The following is a 20,153-nucleotide window of genomic DNA, read 5'->3' as shown; positions in this document are numbered from 1 at the left end:
CCGTGTCCTCTCGGTTCAGTGGCAAGCACTTACCACTTACCACTGCGCCACCGAGGTCGTCAATTTGGAAAAGTAGAGCGAATCTACGAGAGTGAGATGATATGATAATGAAATGTGTGTGTCTGTATACACTTCCTCAACTACCCTGATATACACTATATGTTGCCCGGGGCTTCGCTCCTGTGGGAAATTTTATATAAAATATAGCCTATAGCAATATCGGATCTACCTTTCTAATGGTGAAAGACTGTTTGGTAGTCTCGGAGATTATCCGCCTCAAACATACAAACTCACAAACAATTACCACGACTCAGTTGCTGCACAGCGTGGCGGATGGACGTTGGAGCATCAGTATTATGGTTGTGATGTACAGTTACGTGCGAGGATGGGGCACGTAACCTTGCAGTATGCCACATATGATATGATTTGCAGGCACGAACCTGTTCGGCCCGCTGGGCCACAAGATGGGCCGCTGGCTCGCCGCGTGCTCGGGGCTCGTCATCATCGGCCTGTGTCTCATTCTGGTGAGTCTACGTTACAGCATTTATACGCAGAAATTAGGACCTTCACAATCGCTTTTTCTTGTTTGATTTTAAGTTATATAGTATTCGATGTTGCCCGGGACTTCGCTCCCGTGAGAATTTTGAGATAAAATATAGCCAATAGCAATCTTGGATAATGTATCTTTCTAATGGTATAAGAATTTTTGAAATCGGTTCGGTAATTTCGGAGATTACCCGCCTCAAACATACAAACTCACAAAGTCACAAACTCACAAACGATTATCTCTTTATAATAATAGTATAGATATAAGAAATTTCAAGAAGATTGCTTGAATAGATAACGCGTGGAGAGGTAAAAAACAAACAAACTTACTTTCGCATTTATAATATTAGTGGGGAAATTTTTATTTTACTTATTTATTTATGTTACAATATTTTTTATATGATTACACAAGCACCATCGACAAAAACCTATACTTATGTTTATACGTGGTAAGACAAGTCACTACTCAATACAATTTTATACAGTTATTATTTAAGTACTGCTTACTATAAATGAATTATTTTCTCATAAATATTGTTAGGGTATTCATTTAATATAATAGATAGTTGGGATTGGGATTATCTGTTTTGTGAGTGATAAATGATGATCTCTTATTCATAGTCATTTTCCTCACGGCTGAGGGTCGTGGTCATTACGTGGAATGAAACACACACAACATCTTTCTTGGCATTAGTAATGGAGTGGTTTGCCATTGCCTTCTCCATTTCACACACAAGTTAATAATCAACAAGTGTACAGGTTTCCTCACGATGTTTTTCCTTCACCGGAAGCAAGTGGTGGTCGATGAAAACTACTTACTATACAATACACGAATCAGATTGTGTGATGACCACACACAAACTCGTGTGGCACGAGTAGGATTCGAGCCTGGGACCTTTCGAGCACCACCACCGCTTCAAATAACCTAAAACTCGTTCTAGATCCCAATGGCGCGTAAATTGGAACACTTGATAATTCCCAACGCTGGTCTCGGCTTCGCCATCGGAATGGTAGACTCTTCCATGATGCCAGAGCTGGGGTTCCTCGTGGACATCCGCCACGCGGCCGTGTACGGTTCAGTATACGCTATAGGCGACACCGCGTTCTGCTTGGGGTACGCTGTGGGTGAGTCTCCTTTGTTTTCATGTGTTCCTGATACTTTTTCATAGACCAGTCCAGAGTGCTAGTGCGATTGAGCTGAAATTTTGTATAACCTATGTTTAGTAAGGATGAGAAATATAGGTTTTGCCCGCGGCTTCGCTCGAAATTTTTCGGGCCAGTAAACGGTCGAATAGAAGCTCGGAACACTTGTGAAGACTTATTAAAATATGGACTTCATACAGATAAGATCTTCAGTGAAAATCAAGTTTATATCAGTTTATGAGCACAGTTGACCAAATAATGCAGAACATAACCTAAAATAGTGTTATCCACTAAATCCTTCAATTTTCCTGTAAACTCGCACCACGATGACGTAGAAGGTACTTTTGGTCGTAAATCTGCAACAATATTGAAAATTGTCGCTTTTTGCCTCCATTGGCAATGTTTGTGTACCTTAGTTGTACCAGCAGCGCCATCTGCGCTGAGCTTTGCGTAATATGCCCTATTATTAACTTATGGATGTGTTGAAGGGCCCGCGTTCTCTGGCACGCTGGTGAACAGCATCGGCTTCGAGTGGATGTTGGTGATCATCGCCGTCCTCAACTTCGCGTACGCGCCTCTGCTGCTGCTGCTGCGCGCGCCGCCCGCGCGGGACGAGAAGCGGGTGAGCCCTTACTAGCTTGTGCCCACGGCTTCGCCCGCGTAAAGTTTTCTGCTAAAGCGTAGCGGTTTCGTTGTGAAAGCGGAACAAACAGAAAGACTGGATTTATATATTTTATATATTTCTAGCGCGCACCGAGGATTCGCTCCCGTGGGAATTTCTACCCGTGTACCGAATTTCGTAACAATCTGTCCAGTAGATTTTGCGTGAAAGAGTAACAAACATACACACAAACACACACACCCTCACAAACGTTCGCATTTATAATAATAATAGGATTAGATATGGATTAATATGCATTTAAACAGAATAGTCCCGCTCAATGCCTTAATTTTTAAATAATATTTGTTTATGTTTCAGAGTCTTATTATCAGCGACAAGTCGGCGGTCCGGTACGTGACTTACCAAAACGAGGAAGAAGAGTAATATTGCCATTTTTAGGAGCAGAAGTAGCCCTTTTATTTTGACTGTTGGGAGTACATATGCTATGTTTATGTGGGGTTTGCTTAAACAAATATATATTAATAAAATATAAAATAAAAAAAATATGTCCGCTGTAATATCGCCAAATATTGTAGAGAAATAAAAATATTCATATTATATTTTAATATAGTGACCAAAAATGTATTTTAACGTATACATATACTGTAATTATTGCCCGAAATATATTTCATATTTACTATCCTATGTACTGTGTAGTGCGCCGTCTGACCAATTTTTCCTAATATTTGTGTCTAGATTATAATCTACTTATACTAGAAATATACTATTTACATATTTGAGTTCTTAAAAAAAAGATACATATTCCCGCTTAATCAGGGTCTTTGACTTAAATACAGAACATATCTGTCTTTCAAATATAAATTAAAATCATTAATGTCAGTATTAATATTTAGTGGAGTATAAAAGTTAGAACGTGAATAACTAAGATTTACCAAATATATTATGGTAAAAGTCTGACAATTTTTTTGAAGCTTTTTATTTCGATTACATGTTTTAAAAATTAAGATTCATATGGCACAATATATTACAACTTTTCTCGATTTAGTTTTACAACATTTAACTAATAATTTACCCGAGAATATACTAGTAAATAAGTAGTTACATGAAAACAAGTCTTATAAACTCAAACTGAAACATCTTTACTGCAATAAGTTTGAATTCATTCATTTAACTAATAATTTTTGATAGATTATATCATACTCGTAATAATATCATCAACCGTGCTAGTGAATATTACGAATATTCCGGAGTCGAACCTAACATTAACCGCATGTAAAAATTTAAGAAAATAAGAGCAGTTCGGACTTTTACCTCTTAAACGCTTGTAAATGTTAGATTGGTTGGGAAAGTGACAATATTTATCGTTGATACTCTGGTTTACAATAATATTATTCATAAAATAATTGTACTTCATGGTGTGCGAGAGAGATAGCTTGCAAAAGAACATAGGTGTACGGGAATATAATTTTGCATGTGACTTGGACAATATGTGTTTATGATTTTTATATTGTGGTTTAAATGCGTGTAAAACGTTTAATAAATGTAGACAATAACGACAAAATTAAAATGACTTTTTGGATTTATATTACTTAAGTAATTAAGATTTTACAAAAAAATAAAGTTTATACTGGTTTTTGAGGCATCATTCTTGATTTGAATCTTAAAATCAAACAAATAAAAAAACAGTGTAACATTTTGTTAATTCTATACTTATTATATACAAAATTTTGATATTTTAAAACAGTATACTGCAAAAGAACCAAAATTATCAGACTACTGCTACAATGACAAATCGGAAATGATTTGTGAACTGATTTGCGTTTATCGAACTCACGATAAGGTAGTGCTTAGTGTGAGTCGTTGAGTAGCGTCCATTTTTTTTTAAATTAAATATTTTATGAAACGATTTAGAGGAAGAAAACGATGCCAAGTTTCCAATAATAAAAGAAAGACAATAATTTTATCACCACATGTTAGTTATACGTGCACCAATCACTAAATTTATATTTGTATTGTGTATTGTGTACAATGTCGGGATGAAGGACCAACGTGGTAGAATTTTATTTCGAGATTTAAAGCTATTTCAGTTCGTATAAATATTCAAACGCGTTTATTTTTTACATAGTCTTGTAAATCATATAGATGTGATATACCTACACACATAATTATATACAAAAATATTGAAGCCATTATATTGTTTTGTTTTTTTTTGTTTGAAATCGTCGTGATACGGCTTACTGACAAAGCAATATGTTTATCAATGGTTTCATCGAAGTGTACGCATTTTTTTTATTTAATTAATTAACATTATTATAATAAACTGTTTTCAATGTAATCAAATATGAATGAGTAAAATCTATTTTCGTGACGTTACTCTCTGTAGCTTAGCGCGTCGCAATAGTGTATAGATTTAACAAATGCAATTAGTTGTATTTGTGGTAGATATTAGTACTCTAGATGAAATGAGATATAATCATAATATTTAATAAGTCATGTAATATTTTATTTTAATTCTAATTTAATTTTGTTTCTATTATTTAGTTTTAACGAATACTTTATGTTGTAAATACTTTTATTCTTATTTTAATTCGAATTGTATACATTTAACTGTCAATTTATTTTCATGTGTTTTTTTTTTTTGTTTTTTGTAAAATTCATAAATTGGTTCTAAACCTGACATACCTGTGGGCGCTTCTCTCGTTATTTTCGATTTCATGAAAGTCATTCGATGAGTCTTTCGTAAAATTATTTAAGTAGTTCCATGTCTATCTGAAATATTATATTTCCACTACAAACAGTTCGTTACAGATCGTAGATATATGGTGTTATTGTACAATCGGCTGATTGTCAAAAATACACGTGAGATCCAACAGAAATATAAACTCCATAATTGTGACAACCGTGGAATGATCAAAAAGTTAAGCCAAAAAAAAATTTCACATATTTCGAAGCACTATATAATTTCTTGAGCGACACACGATAGCGCGTTCTAAAACTGGATATCGCCATCTAGTGACACACATATTCAACTTAAATATTGACGTTTAAACAGTTATATTCATTTAGAAATAATCTGAAATTATGATTTTTTATTTCTTTCATAATGTTCTCTTGCAATGCTTTTCATTTTAACTATGTGTTATATTTTAAATTATGGAAAAATTAATATCTCCGATATCATCCAAAAATTGACAATTTTTTTTTGTAATCATATATTTTTTTACATTTTTTTTAAGTAAACAATATTTGCGAATTAATAACACATTAGTCAGAATAATTGAACGTATTCATAAAAAACTGTTTTAGATAGATATATAACTATTTATTGAAAATAATAATATTTATCTGTCTATGTATGGCTGCATAGACAAGTTAAAGTGAGAAGTTGTCTTTGATATTTAAAAAGTTTTATAATTTCATTGTGTTTTAAAATTACATTCATTTTATGTATCGATACGTAAATCTACATAATTCTATAAAACATTGTATTCATATTATATAACAATATTTATTGCTATAAAATATAACCATCATTAGATAAATAATTTATCGCACAACCCATTTTCTCAATTTATATTAAAAAAAATATATTTAATCACATAATCTTCCAGTGTTAAGTAGATTTAGAAAAAAAATCGTCTAAATTAAGAATACATAATTCTATAATTCATCTAAATATGTATTTTCCAGTTTGATATTACTTTATTTCTATTTCTTATATGGAGAGATCGCGCGGCCCTCCTCCACGCGGAACTGTTTGTAACAGCCATGTCTTGATGTTCCATCGTCCTAAATAACCAGTGTCATATTGTATAAAAGTATAGAATTACTAGCGACAGTCGGTCCAAAGCAAACTATTCCGCTTCAGTGCTACGGTTCTTATTATGATAGTGAGGAGGGTATGTATTTTTAGAAACCTGTTTTTTTTTTCGTTTTAATCGTCATTTTCCTGCTACTTGCCATCTCTTAGAGGTTATTTTCAATATTTTGACGATCGGTAAAGTGTATTCCTTAATGTAGCAGTAGAAATTAGTATCACTTTATATATACTTGAGATATATTAAACTATACAATAATATGATAAAGGAAGATATAAGTGAATATTTTAAAAAATATATTAAACTTACTAATATACATTGCATAATGAACAATGATTATAATCATTCATATTTGGCATCTGAGTTTCATGTTATTGTAATTCCAAAAATAGCTGGAATGGGGTCCTTTCTATATCTTGTATAACAATTTCATTTTAATCTGTAATATTTTATCTTTGTAATAGTTTTGTTAAATGTATTGCTGCTTTGTAAAAATGTTGTTTTAAAGTTAGACGTAACTGTAGAATAGTTCAATGGCGCAAGCTGCAAGTGTATCGTAGTAATAAAATGATTCTCCTGTAAAATATTGAATATATTTCTAATTCTTTATTAATTCTATATTAAAAATATTTTATAGAATATATTTTAGGTAATATAATGTTTCCCTTAAATGATATTAATAATCTCAACAATAAAATAAATATATGTGATAGATTTTAGTGATATTTTGATGCTTTTTAATATATAGGAAATTACTTTTAAGATGAAAACAATGTTTATGCTGTAGAAATAATATTATATATTGGTAATATTATTATGCCATTTATATAACTTTCAAACTGAGTCTTATTTCGTATTTCAAAATTTCTTTAGTATTTTTATAACCATTTTACAGTAGTTGTTTTATTTTATTTTTTGATTTTTATGTTAGAGTTGTATTTGTGGTATTGAAAGCATAAATAACTTAGGACTGATTATTTATATTGTTTAATACATTAATTATTTATGAAACTGTTTATTTCCACGCTCAATACTTATACATTTGTTGATCCGTGAAGCTAATTTAATCTATATTTTAAGGAATGTATCGATATTGTATTATCACATATATTATATCGTCTAGTCCTGCCTAAGTGTATGTTATTAGATACAATATGTATCATATATTACGGTGAAGTTTATGTTGAAATGTTGTTTTATTAAAATGTGGGTATATGAACTGATTTCTGTGTTTTTCTTCTCTACCTGCCGACCAAAATCGGAAATTATTTTAAATTTTTATGACTAATTTATATCTGACATAGAAAGTCCATATCATCCATTGCGCTCAAACAAGAAAGAGATATGCTTATTAGAATTACATAAGAAAAGGGACAGAGCGCTGACAACTCTTGTTTATCATCACGTACCCCAATCTGCCTCTTTGTGAAAGATTAGCCGCATTGTGCCGGGATTGTTCATGGAAATCTTCTATCTCATTTGTAGTTATCTCGTCCGTTGTCTATATAGTTTTCTTGGACTTTTGTGGCGACGCCCTGGGCCGTATTATATTCATATGGAAGCTATATTTACTTATTGTGGAATTAAAAAACAAAGCTGTAGAAAATATACTAATTAATTCTCAACCTCGACGTTAGCAGATCATCGTTTTGGTGAACGATGGAGCCATAACACAAGACAAGAAGAAAATTACTTTTATTCTGTAATATTTTATTATTAAAATAGCATTATTGATATACATTACGACTATTAATAAGAACATTAAGAATTAAAATAGATTACATTTTTCAGATTTATTAGAAACAAATTTCTATAGATACTAATCCAGATTAAAAAAATAATCTTTTGGACTTCATCGTTCATGAGATTTACCAAAATATAAAACAATTTATTACGATTCCGTGTTCACAAAAACAAAATATATATTTCGATAACTAATTTAGTTATTATGCCACATAATTACGTATGTATTCTTATTTTTCCTATTCTTATGACTACTGACGATGTTCGCAGGTCACACATGTATGTATTATAGATAATACTATTTCTATCTAGCTTATCCCTTGAAAGCGAAAGAATATCCTTCGCCGAATGTGTGCGGTCCCTTGTTGTACACGTCGTTTTCTCGGTACTGAAAACAAAAACACACACGTCTCAATCCCTTCTGGGGTAGACAGAGTCAAGAGTTGCAAAACTCGGACTCTTCTAGCTGTACGCCGGGATAATTAGGGAAAATGTGATTGAATAGTGACAAGTTGCTAACCCATCGCCTATGGCATAACAAATACATATATTTATAGTATCTAGTTATACTATAGTACATAAAGTGATGAAAATATATTTATAGTACATAAAGTGCGTGGTCAAGGAGTTATAAAATAAAGGTTACCTGTCCATCGTCCTCCTGTCCCTGCCCCCAGTTGTTCTGTTGGTAGACCTGCTGCTGGGGTCGCGATCCTTCGTAAGTTTGTTGCTGCTGTTAAAACAAAACATACTTTTATTTTTTGTCTCGAAATTGTATAAATATACTAATTTGCAATCGTATTTCTTTGAATATATGTGATAAGGACCTGGCCAAAGGTATACCGAGCCTGGATGATCTGAATCAAAGCCAAAACTCCCGGAACGTAGACATTTATTATCATTGCATCTTTACACATAGGTATATAGCAAAAACGAAACCATGTCGAGTTCTAATTTCGAACAGCGCCATCTAGACTGAACAAACTAAATTAAAATATTACATAACTATACGGTTAAGATTAAACAGGACCACTCCATACGCACCCGTATCTTTAGGCAACCAAAGTACATGTCTTAACACCTGACAGACAAGAATATAGCATTCCCAAAGAATGTAGACATGAAATCACAGCCGAGTCTACAAACTACAACAGACGACCTCGGTGGCGCAGTGGTAAATTTCTTGCCACTGAACCGAGAGGTCCCGGGTTCGATCCCCAGTCGAGTCATGATGGAAAATGATCTTTTTCTGATTGTCCCGGGTGTTGGATGTTTATCCATATATGTATTTGTTATAAAATATAGTATCGTTGAGTTAGTATCGCATAACACAAGTCACGAACTTACTTTGGGGCTAGCTCAATCTGTGTGATTTGTCTACACATATTTATACGTGCTATATATGGTTTGGGATTCCCTTAGAGATTTTTTTAAAGATATTAATATTTTAACTTTACCCTCTATGTGAAAATTGAATAAAGAATTTTAATTTTGAATTTGAATTTATATTGTGTATATTATTCGCAGCGTCATGGCACCAAATGCAACCGGGAACGAGGACGAAATACTTTATCGTGTCACAGATAACAGTGGCGTAGGTACCTGGTTTTGGATCCAACTTTGTTGCTCCGGTTTCTGCTGGTTGTACTGCTGCTGGATCTCGTATTGCTGTTTTTGTTGCTCATACGCCTGCACGTGGTGCTGGTCTGCAAGTTATAATCATATTATTCATCAATAAAAACGTGTATTTCACTAAAATAACTTTATTGCATAAGACATTGTTAAGTACAGCGTTATCTAGTGACAATTAACGGTACTAAACGTCTTGTTATGTTAAATCTATTACTTACAATGCTAGTAGATCCTTTGCGTTATATCGATATACCTATAGTTCATAAGGCAGATCGTAGATGTCTCTATCTAATATTTCAAGCTAATAAAAATGTACGCGGCTTTGCCACCATAACATTGTTCGCATCTAATCGCCTTCCCGCTAATACAAGAGTTTGTCAACCGATTCAAGCCTCTTATTTGGCAAAAATCTTTAGCAACGGCGGACTTATCGGAGCTTATAGCTTACGGACGGTTGATAATAGCGTCAACAGTGGAACATCAGTAATTTGGTTGTGGTGTACAGCCACGTGCAAGGATGGAGCACGTAACCTTGCCGTATGCTACAGAAGTACAGACATAATACGATCTTGAGAGCTTCAGCAGATATCGCCTAAGTAATTTACTAAATAATGTTATATTAATCTCTCTTACATCTGAGCGTGTTCCAGAAGATATAGCACGTCGCTAACGTCCACATGCTGTCTCATTTCCTCATATCGTGTACGCACCGTGTGAAAAAGAGATAGCTTGTGGACGCATGACTACGAGTTTTATGTTTCTATATTTTCAAGTCGCTTAAAGTTTCATTTCTTAGTCGTCTCGATATCCTAGGATATGGAATGGTCCCATTCTAGGGCGGAAGCACACGCTGACTCCGTCAGATGGTAGAATATACTCAATTAAAATATGTTTTTTTTTATTTTTAGGATATTTCTTCGATGTAGTAATAGAGATTTGATTTGACAAAATTATATTAACCTTGATTTAATGGAGGTATTGGCTCTGGCTGTTTGGGCAGATGGCTGCCCTCTAGGATCTGAAACAATAAATAATGACAAACAAATAATAATTCCACCGGTGTGACAGATTTAACAACAATCAGTTCAACAGATTTCGCCTGAAACGTACAAACGCGCTACATCTCACAAACATTCGCATTTCACAATATTACTAAATAGGATAGTATATTCTTTTTATTAGGTCCTTGCATATGAAATTGGCATTTTGTTGTACTGACCGCTTTAATCACAAATTTCCCCCCTTTGGTTAGGAATTCCAAATCAAAATGTGTACAGCTATTTACACACGTATCTGTTCTTCGCTAACCGTCATCCACTTGCTGTTTTTCATCTGATTTTTCTGTCACTCAGTTCACTAAATCCCAAGCATAATTTCATAGAATTTCAAGAAATGATTCAATTGATTGTTAGTCCAATGATAGCCGATTGATAGCAACTGTATTGCTAATTTGTCATCAAACTGGCTGTTACAGAACCATCTCTCGACATATATTATAATTAATTAATTAATTACTAGCCCGTTCCTTGCCCAAACACCTTCAACTGCTGCCTCGTCAGAAGTTCTTAAAAGAACTGAAAACGTGGCTATATAACCAATGTTTTTATTCAGTTAAAGAGTTTTCTGATCGACCCAAACATAATTGACATTTGTTGAAATTTTACATTTTTTATGATAAATAATAACATAATTAATTATTGCATGTATTACAAATTCAAATTCAAATTCAAAATTCTTTATTAAATTTAGGATGATATACATCATTTATTGACGTCAAAAAAATTACTTAAACTAAGTCTACTGCCGGCTTCCAAAGCGCAGGCGAAGAAGAAGCGGCGCAACAAACTTCACCGCAGCCTTTTCTCCAAGGACGTCAATTAACAAATATAGGTCTTATATATATATTAAAAATTAGGAGGACGAATTTACATCATTATTAAAAATGTCAAAATTTGAATAAATAAATAAAATAAAATATGTATTTCCAATAAAAAATTATTGAAAATTGTCACACAAAATATATATATAAATAAAAAGCTAAATGTACAAAACGTACGTAATAATATTTTAAATCAATTACATATGTTATGAGGATACTGCACCACGCTTGGGCCAGACATTATTGTCGTTCACATAATCGTCAGACTTGATATTATTTTGTGTTAACATTTTTTTGCATGGCCGGCTCAGGCTAGCGCGATGGACGATCATAACGTAATAACAATTGCTTTATCCAAATAAAGTATTGAGTGTCAGACCGACGAATGAATATCGTCGACGCCCTAGCCTAGTGTGGTCACCTGGAAGCCCTCGCGGCCGGCGCTGTAGAGCACGGAGACGAGCTGGCCGCGCGGGTCGCGGTACTGGTAGCGGCCGCGGCGGGACCCGTCCGGCCGGATCTGCTCACGCGCCGCCAGCCCGTTCTCCGACGCGTACTCGTACTGGAAGCTGCCCTCTGCGGGTCGACACAATCACACTATACTTCACTGTGGGAAACGGAACGCACTGAGTGAAAGAGGTGGAGGAGTGAGAGGGACGGAAGTAGAAATAGAAAGATGGCTGATTGCCATTTTTTCTGTGTGGAAGTTTTTAAATAAAATGTGCTGCCTAATTGGAATTTTACTCTGAGCCTCCGTCCCTCATAGCAATACATATATATTACTTTAAAAAAACTTATGAAATAAAATTAAGATGTGTATAACTTTTTAAATTGTGCACAGTTTTGTTTACCCAATTCCATTACTGAAACCAACTATGCTTTTTAGATTTTTTTTTTCAGATTTATTTTGACGGAACAGCTTATCCGATTTTTATTGGATTTTCAGTATACCTAAGGTCAAGAAAGATGCGGAGCACAATATACCCTATATAGTGTTTTTATCTCTTTATTGTGTGCTTACATTGTTATATTACTGATAAAAAATTATACATAAATTTATATTTAAAAAAATGGTAAGCCCTTCTGGCATGATAGGGACCAACACTGTTTGAATGAGTTTCTTTCGGCATTTCTTCTCAGCAGTGGTCGTTCCGAAATGCCAGTAGTTTGTAGCTTTGGTAAACATCATTTAATTTAGAATATGACGTGAAAAAGTGCCTGTGAAAGCCTAATTTCTGAATAAATGATTTGATTTTGATTTTAGAAATTTACCCCTAAGTGAGTTGAATAGGGGGTGCAAGTTCGTATGAAACTTTGTCATTTGTTAAAGTTAAAAAGAACAATGCTATCATAGGACCTTGACAATTATATCCCTATAGTAGACATGACACATGATGCTGTGGTGACATGCACCAGACAACACGTACCCGAGCTGAGGGCCTGCTTGTGGTGAATGATTGCAGCCTGCCGCTCCTTGGTCGCGCTGTGCGGGAGCCGCCAGGGCTCCGCCCTCGGGCTCTGACCAGCGTCTGGGAAATATAGTAACAAGTTTATTTGTTAGACAAATTAAAAAAGCCCCGACTTTTCAATATTCATTTCGCTACAACTTTCGAACGGCTGAACCGATTTTGATCAAACATATCTAAGAACCACCGCATAAAAATTAGCAATGAAATAAAAAAAAATGCATCCGCATTTGAATCGGTTCACCCGTTGATGAGCTACGGTGCCAAGTATACAGACAGACACATTTTGCGGTCAACCTTATAAATAAATATATTAGGACAAATCACACAGATTGAGCTAGCCCCAAAGTACGTTCGAAACTTGTGTTATGGGATACTAACTCAACGATACTATATTTTATAACAAATACATATATAGATAAACATCCAAGACCCGGGCCAATCAGAAAAATATCATTTTCCATCATGACCCGACCGGGGATCGAACCCGGGACCTCTCGATTCAATGGCAAGCACTTTACCACCGCGCCACTAAGGTCGTCAAATATAATATAACACCCCTCATTTCGCGTCGGCGGTTATACTGCCCTCACCTCCCCAAGGCTCGAACACGGGCGCCACCTTGGGCCTCCAGTCCACGATGGTGCTCTCCGGCGTCACGTCGTTGGGAGAGAACAGCCCGCCCCGGTGTGGCTCCACCTGTCGACAACCGATAATCAACTGTCTCGTCTATATATTAATTAGCTGGCCGACTTGGCTTCGCTCGGGTAAAAAACGATAAATTATACACCTAATTCACTGAATGGTGTATGAAAGTCGTACTTTTACTTGAGAAAAAATAAAACCTCATACAAAAGTAAAATGCTAGTTAAAGTTAAATGTCGATCTAATATCAGCGACCAGTGTCTGCACGGGCCGGAATAAATAGGGGTGATATTATTAGAAAGTTTCTCGTGGCTTCGCCCGCGTGAATTTTCCGGAGTGAAAGGTCGTCTCATCTAAATCTATACTATTATTATAAAGAGGTAAGCGTTTGTGAGTTCATATGTTTGAGGCGTGTAAATCTCCGAAATTACCGTACCAATTTCAAAAATTATTTCACCATTTGAAAGTTACGTTATGCAAAATCGCTATAGGCTATATTTTATCTCAAAAATTCCCACGGTAGCGAAGTCCCCGGCAACATCTAGTATATATATATATATACATACTTCGCTTTACTAATTATATCTTGTAATTACAATTGCCTTCTCAAAAACGAGAAGGCTTTAAAAATTTGTTCAGAAACGTTATCATTTTTTAAACGTCTTTGTGTTGTGTCAGCTCTTTGTTATGTAGGGACGCGTGACAAACCATAGCGAGTTTTAAAATGGATGAGCGCCATCTAGTTGATGAGACTGTAAGTTATTACAGACTGACCAGCAGTGGTCGTTCCGAAATGCTAGTAGTTCGTAGCTTTGGTAAATATCATTTAATTTAGAATATTCGACGTGAAAAAGTGCCTGTGAAGGTCTAACTATTCCATATCAATACTCTAAATTTAATATATGGTCTGATAACTAGGGGCCGATGGCCATGTGAAATGAGGGAGTACAAGTGGGAAAGCGGATCCTGGGCTCCGACGCTCTATGGCGGCGAAAGCGACAGGGAAAATACTCAAATAAGAGAGAGAGACCACTAATAGTGTACATAACTTGGTCCATCTTGCTTGCTCCCTCGCTTCGGCCCACGGCTCAGCGGGCGAAAACAGTGGTCCCTGCACCTGTAATATGTATAATGTATATGGTTGTGCGGAGGCCGGATAAACCCATGGTATTAATAGGGAGTATTACTGCACATTTATCCCGCCAGAGTAAAGCACTGTATGTTAGGTACACAAAAGCTTTGCCGCCTTTTGCTATGTCGATTAAATCGTTTATTGTAGAGTACTTTATTAAGACTTTCATTATGTAAGCATTTGTTTGTGAAAATATACAACAATGTAGCATATTCGGATGCCGATATATTGGGAAATATCGTTTTCCATGAGATAAAAAAACTTCGAAAACTATGGGATACGCCTCACGCTGTAAAATTTTCGAGCCAGTAAACGGACGAAAAGAAGCTCGGAACACTTCACACGTGAAGACTTATTAAAATATGGACTTCATACAGGTTAGATCTTCAGTCAAAATCAAGTTTATATCAATTTATGACCACAGATGACCAATAATGCAGAACATAACCTAAAATAATGTTATTATTTTCAGGATAATCCACTATATATATAGATAAAACCTTCCTTTTTCCTGTAAACTCGCACCACGATTGCGTAGAAGGTATTTTTGGACGTAAATCTGCAACAATATTGAATATTGTCGCTTTTTGCCTTGTTTGTGTATCTTAGTTGTACCAGTAGCGCCATCTGCACTGAGCTTTGCGTAATATGGCCAATTCCATGGACAAACCCGGACACAGGCTTTTTGTTTGCGCGGCCAAAACAAACATCGTCCGCTTGTCCGGAGAGCTTTTATTCACTAGAACCGTAATCACTTCACAAATTGAGTCTTTAGTCGATCATAAACACGAATGAGCGAGCGCAGAGCCAGTATTTACAATGCGACGCGTCGTCCCAACGGAGCACGACTGAACAATGAGGCGTGTGGTATCCTACTAATATTATAAATGCGTTTGTTTGTAAGGATGCATGTGTGTATGTTTCAAGCAAAATCTACTGTACGGATTGTGATGAAATTTGGAACACGGGTAGAATATAAACTATACATATAACATAAGGTACTTGTTATCCCGAAATTCGATATACATCGTCGATCGTATACATCACAGATATTAGAACATTACACTAATATCTGTGGAACTTACACATCTAGGTGGCGCTGATCGATTTCAAAACTACTTGCTTTGGTTTATGCATAGAATTAGTAGGAACTCCGCACAACCGAAGTACTTACTAAATCCATTTTCCATCCATTACGACGCACATGTTATATTGTCAAAGAGCATTGTCGTCTACTCGTATATTTGCACACATTTAAAAGTATATTTATTTATGACACATTCTCTCTCTTTAAAAGAGTCAAAATGAGAAGGTTTAAATAATATGATTGATGACAAAGCCCAGTCCTGTTGGATCCTCATACGCATTGGTTGGGAAGTCCATTTTAAAAATATATAAAATAATAAAAACAAACTCAACAATCGAAAAAAAAAATTTTTGAAACAACTTTTATTACAATGTCATCATGATAAACGTAATATTTATGGTAGCTCACGAACAAACAGAGCTTTTTTTTTATTTTCCGCTAAGATATAAAAGAAATTGATTTAAATGTGATGATGTTGTGTCTTAACAAGTTTATTTGTGAGACAAATTAAAAAAACCCCGACTTGCAATATTCATTTCGCTACAACTTTTGAACGGCTGAACCGATTTTCATGAAACATGTCTAAGAATACTCGGCATAAAATTATCTATGATACAAAAAAATCTAAACGGAAATCAGTTCATCCGTTAAACTTCTAACACCCCTGTTTTTGCGTCGGTGCTTAAAAATACAATACGATCCAATCAATCGAAGCATTTAATTGATGAGCTACTGACACTGTGGATGGATCGCTGGCTATCCAATTAGGCAAATTATCGAAGTTGGGCAACCGACCACACACGACTGGGCATCGGTTCCAGCTGACGTAACAGACATACATTCTGATTATATCTATAGGTAATTGTTAGGAATGCATTTTGAACTGACTTCTTTCAGCACGTTGTAATTAACGTCAAGTTTTGAAATGGACCGTTGCCGTTTGGAACAAAATGACCAATTTTTTATACTATTATCATTTAAATGTCACTGATGTGGCCTTCCTTACGGATGGATGGCCTTGACCACCACGCGGGCCCAACGCAGATTGCCGGGTTTTAACCACTGGAAGAACAACCGCGATCAACGGCTTTACATGCCTACGGAAGCACGGAGGAGCTCGAGATAATTTTTGTCACCCATCCAATGACCGACTATTGTGAGAGTAGGCCGAGCGCGCGCCATTGAGTTCCTCGTATCACAGTATTTAATAATAATAATAATGATGAATTCTTAAACGTAAAGATAAACAAAATAATATTTTTTGATTATATTGTAATTTACTCTCAAACATTTGCAATCTGACATTGGGTGCCCGGAGCATCTACAGGAAGCAGATTAAAGAGTTTGCTCATTTATGTATGTTTAAACAAAAAGGTAATTAATTGTCTAAATACCAGTAATAACTTTATTAAAATCTGTTGCATGGTTTTAAGATTCAAACAGACATAAACTAAATACCTATCTTGTACTTAATGAACAAGAAAGAAGATCACAAGAAGAAACGTAATGACGTGGCACATTATAGATGCCGCCTCATTTTCCCTCATTTCCCCCCATTTTCCCTCATTTTCCCTCATTTTCCCCCATTTTCCCTCATTTTCCCTCATTTTCCCTCATTTTCCCTCATTTTCCCTCATTTTCCCTCATTTTCCCTCATTTTCCCTCATCGTGTACGAATCGAGTGGCGCGAACGCATTTTCCGGTTATATTCACTGCGGCTCTCCGTCCTAGGTATTAGATAATTGTATGTAAACAAACCGTGTGATTAATTCTCACAGCGTTGCGACGGTTTTCAAATAGTATACAAGCTGGATGGATGGCCGCAGTGCGCTGGGCCCGGACACTCACCCTTTGTTTGAACGTCTGTGGCGCGTAAAAGTCGCCCTCCTGTCCCGCCACCATCACGATGAAACACCAGAAACATATGAGCTGAAACGGAATTACATAAGATTTTCTATAAAAATATCTTTTTTTTAGTTGCAAACAACGCGTGAAAAAATTCATGGCCGTACACTGAAGCGCTGAGGAGTCGCCGCGATAATAATGCATTGTCATTCAAAGTAAACACGTACGAGCAGTACATAATATACCTACAACATTTCAGCTCAAGCCGTTGAAGATATCTGCTTCCAAATTGAGTTTCAAGATTCAGGTTACATTCACGCATATATTGAAAGTTAAAAAAAAAACTTTATGCATTTTCAATAATTGAAAAATAATAAAAACAATATACTTATTGATACACAATTTTTACGACCAAATGTATATTTTATTACAACGAAAATCGTTCACTTTAACCTGGACATGTCACTACTTTTCATAGAGACACAAGCAGTTACATCGAAGCTATAGTTTTTTTACAGAATGTTTTAGATGAGATCTTATTGTGTCCACCACCAACGCTAACTGGGTACCTACATAAATAAGAAAACTAATATTTAATTAATTTAAAATTTGATATGAAAAAGTGCCTGTGAAGGTCTAATTTCTGAATAAATGTTTGGATAATTCTGATTAATTCTAATTCTCCAATCGGACTGCGATTCTATATAATAGTTCAATTGTGTTTATTATCTCCGGACTCGAAGGGTAGAAAGGTTAACAAAAAAAGGTGAAGAAAAGCACCTACCCTCATGATCGCACACAGGTGTCTGCAACACACTGCGCTCCAGTTTCCGCCGCGCATGTTTATATGCACTTTTGCAACACGATGCACCGAACCGATGCGAAACTCGTCCAATTTTCAGCGCAGCTGCTTGTGCCCGATTGCTTTTGATATGTTCCATTTTGTTTGCGGCTTTAGTTATTTATGTTAAAATTTACTTTTTTATTTGTCTTTACGTAATATAAAAATCGCCGTAACGCGATAATCTCAAAAACTCTATAGGTACTGGATGGATTTCGGATTCGACCCTCGGTCAGGTCAAAATGGAAAATGATCTTTTCCAATAAGTATATGACTGGGTTTTAGACTATCCATAATAATATTCTCTCTCGCACCCTTTTTCTCCATATACCTACTTAAATGGGAAAGTCTGTCCGTCTCTGTTTTTACCGATTACCGATTTTAATGAAATTTGGTTTAGACATGTAGCTAAAAAATCCGTTCAAACAAAGGTTCCTTTTTTAATTCAAACCCATGTTTGTATGACGAATGTTGGTGTGAAAATCAAGTTGAAAGACGACCAAAGACAGGCTATCACATATAAATATTGGTACTTACCTATTAGAAATTAGTAATCTGGCAGAAGTAAACATTGATCACAAAAAATATAATTATGCTGTCAGGAGTAACCACGGAAGTAACTATTCTACGCTGACGAGGTCGCGGGTAAACAGCTAGATGTTATAAAATAACTTACTTTTGGGCTAACTCAATCTGTGTCATTTATCTGTATTTATTGAAAGAGGGATTTTTTATAATATGTAGGTATTGACTGTTTACTGGTTCGGCCATCAGTCCGCGTGGACTCCATTACTCCATTGAATTATAAATACGAAAGTAAGGATGATTGTTACTTAGTTACGCCGAACCAGTTGGACGGATTTTTATCAAAGATTCCTGTATAACTTAACTACGATCCGTCGTCGCCTAAAATTAGGTCTAAACTGTTACCGCCTTCGCCACGTGGAGGTACCTACTCCCAGCTTATGTTATTGTGGATCATAAGTCATAATCCTTCAAATTCAAATTTATTTATTCAATTCAGGATGATATACATCACTTATTGACGTCAAAAAGTTACTGAAACTAAGTCTACTGCCGACTTCCAAAGCGCAGGTGAAGAAGAAGCGGCGCAACAAACTTCACCGCAGCCTTTTCTCCAAGAACGTCAATAAAAAAATATATTCCTAAACTATGAAATAAGTAAAATTACTTATCAGTTACGCTGTACCGTGTTGTAGTGCAGCTGGTCTGTTTGAATTCCACATCAAATAATGAAAAGGTCTTCGATTTTTATACCTCAACAGTCCTAAATGCTCAACAGGCTGAACAACTTTTGCTAAAAAATATCTTGATTTTATATACCTACTTATTACAAGCTTTTGCCCGTGAACTTTGATGAATAAATGAAATTAAAATAAGTTTATTGGCTAAACTTAAACAAAAATTGCGACACAATAGGTATGTCGTAGATGTACATAGATAATATTTAAGTAGATAAACTATTTAAGTTATAAATAATAAATAATTCTTATGAATAAATGGATGTCGCAATGGTTGCCAATAGGGCGTTATTGTAGGCTCAGCACAAAGCCTCAGCGCGGTGCACTGGAGCAAGAAGTGGAGCCGCTGACATTATCGCGCTGGCGCGGCGTATATGGCATACATTCCTGGTTTTTCATTGGGTGAATATACAAATTGGGTGAATATATAAAAGCTCTCATATACAAACAACGCAATGTATTCGCGCTGGCGCTGTTCTAGTTCGGCGATAG

The 20,153-nt window shown here is 35.4% G+C and overlaps 2 protein-coding genes across 6 annotated transcripts in view; one reads left to right on the top strand and one right to left on the bottom strand.

Annotated features, from left to right (window-relative positions):
- Nucleotides 1-7,352, top strand: part of Vmat (Vesicular monoamine transporter) — a 28,439-nt gene extending 21,087 nt beyond the window's left edge. The window contains exons 10-13 of the mRNA XM_053767298.2: nucleotides 433-524; nucleotides 1,488-1,671; nucleotides 2,178-2,311; nucleotides 2,669-7,352. Of these exons, the coding sequence (XP_053623273.1) occupies nucleotides 433-524; nucleotides 1,488-1,671; nucleotides 2,178-2,311; nucleotides 2,669-2,734 (476 nt within the window). The 3' untranslated portion in view covers nucleotides 2,735-7,352. The remainder of the gene's footprint in view (nucleotides 1-432; nucleotides 525-1,487; nucleotides 1,672-2,177; nucleotides 2,312-2,668) is intronic.
- Nucleotides 7,353-7,799: 447 nt separating this feature from the next.
- Nucleotides 7,800-18,408, bottom strand: LOC128682546 (general transcriptional corepressor trfA-like). 5 transcript variants are annotated; one of them, XM_053767299.2, is made up of 10 exons: nucleotides 18,343-18,404; nucleotides 17,562-17,642; nucleotides 14,525-14,611; nucleotides 13,443-13,548; nucleotides 12,811-12,912; nucleotides 11,805-11,959; nucleotides 10,465-10,522; nucleotides 9,475-9,578; nucleotides 8,519-8,605; nucleotides 7,800-8,260 (listed from the first exon to the last, which is right to left on the bottom strand). In XM_053767299.2, the coding sequence occupies exons 1-10, from the start codon at nucleotides 18,397-18,399 to the stop codon at nucleotides 8,186-8,188; spliced, it is 912 nt and encodes a 303-aa protein (XP_053623274.1). In that variant the 5' UTR covers nucleotides 18,400-18,404; the 3' UTR covers nucleotides 7,800-8,185. The 5 variants fall into 5 exon arrangements, with proteins under 5 accessions (XP_053623274.1, XP_053623275.1, XP_053623276.1 ...); XM_053767300.2 differs by having other exon boundaries at nucleotides 7,801-8,260; nucleotides 13,443-13,550; nucleotides 14,545-14,611; nucleotides 18,343-18,403; XM_053767301.1 differs by lacking the exon at nucleotides 18,343-18,404 and adding an exon at nucleotides 17,808-17,948 and having other exon boundaries at nucleotides 7,801-8,260.
- Between the last annotated feature and the right edge of the window lie 1,745 nt (nucleotides 18,409-20,153).

This window comes from Plodia interpunctella, chromosome 30 (genome assembly GCF_027563975.2).
Source record: "Plodia interpunctella isolate USDA-ARS_2022_Savannah chromosome 30, ilPloInte3.2, whole genome shotgun sequence".
Lineage (NCBI taxonomy): Eukaryota > Metazoa > Arthropoda > Insecta > Lepidoptera > Pyralidae > Plodia > Plodia interpunctella.
This window is presented reverse-complemented; position numbering and strand designations above follow the sequence as displayed.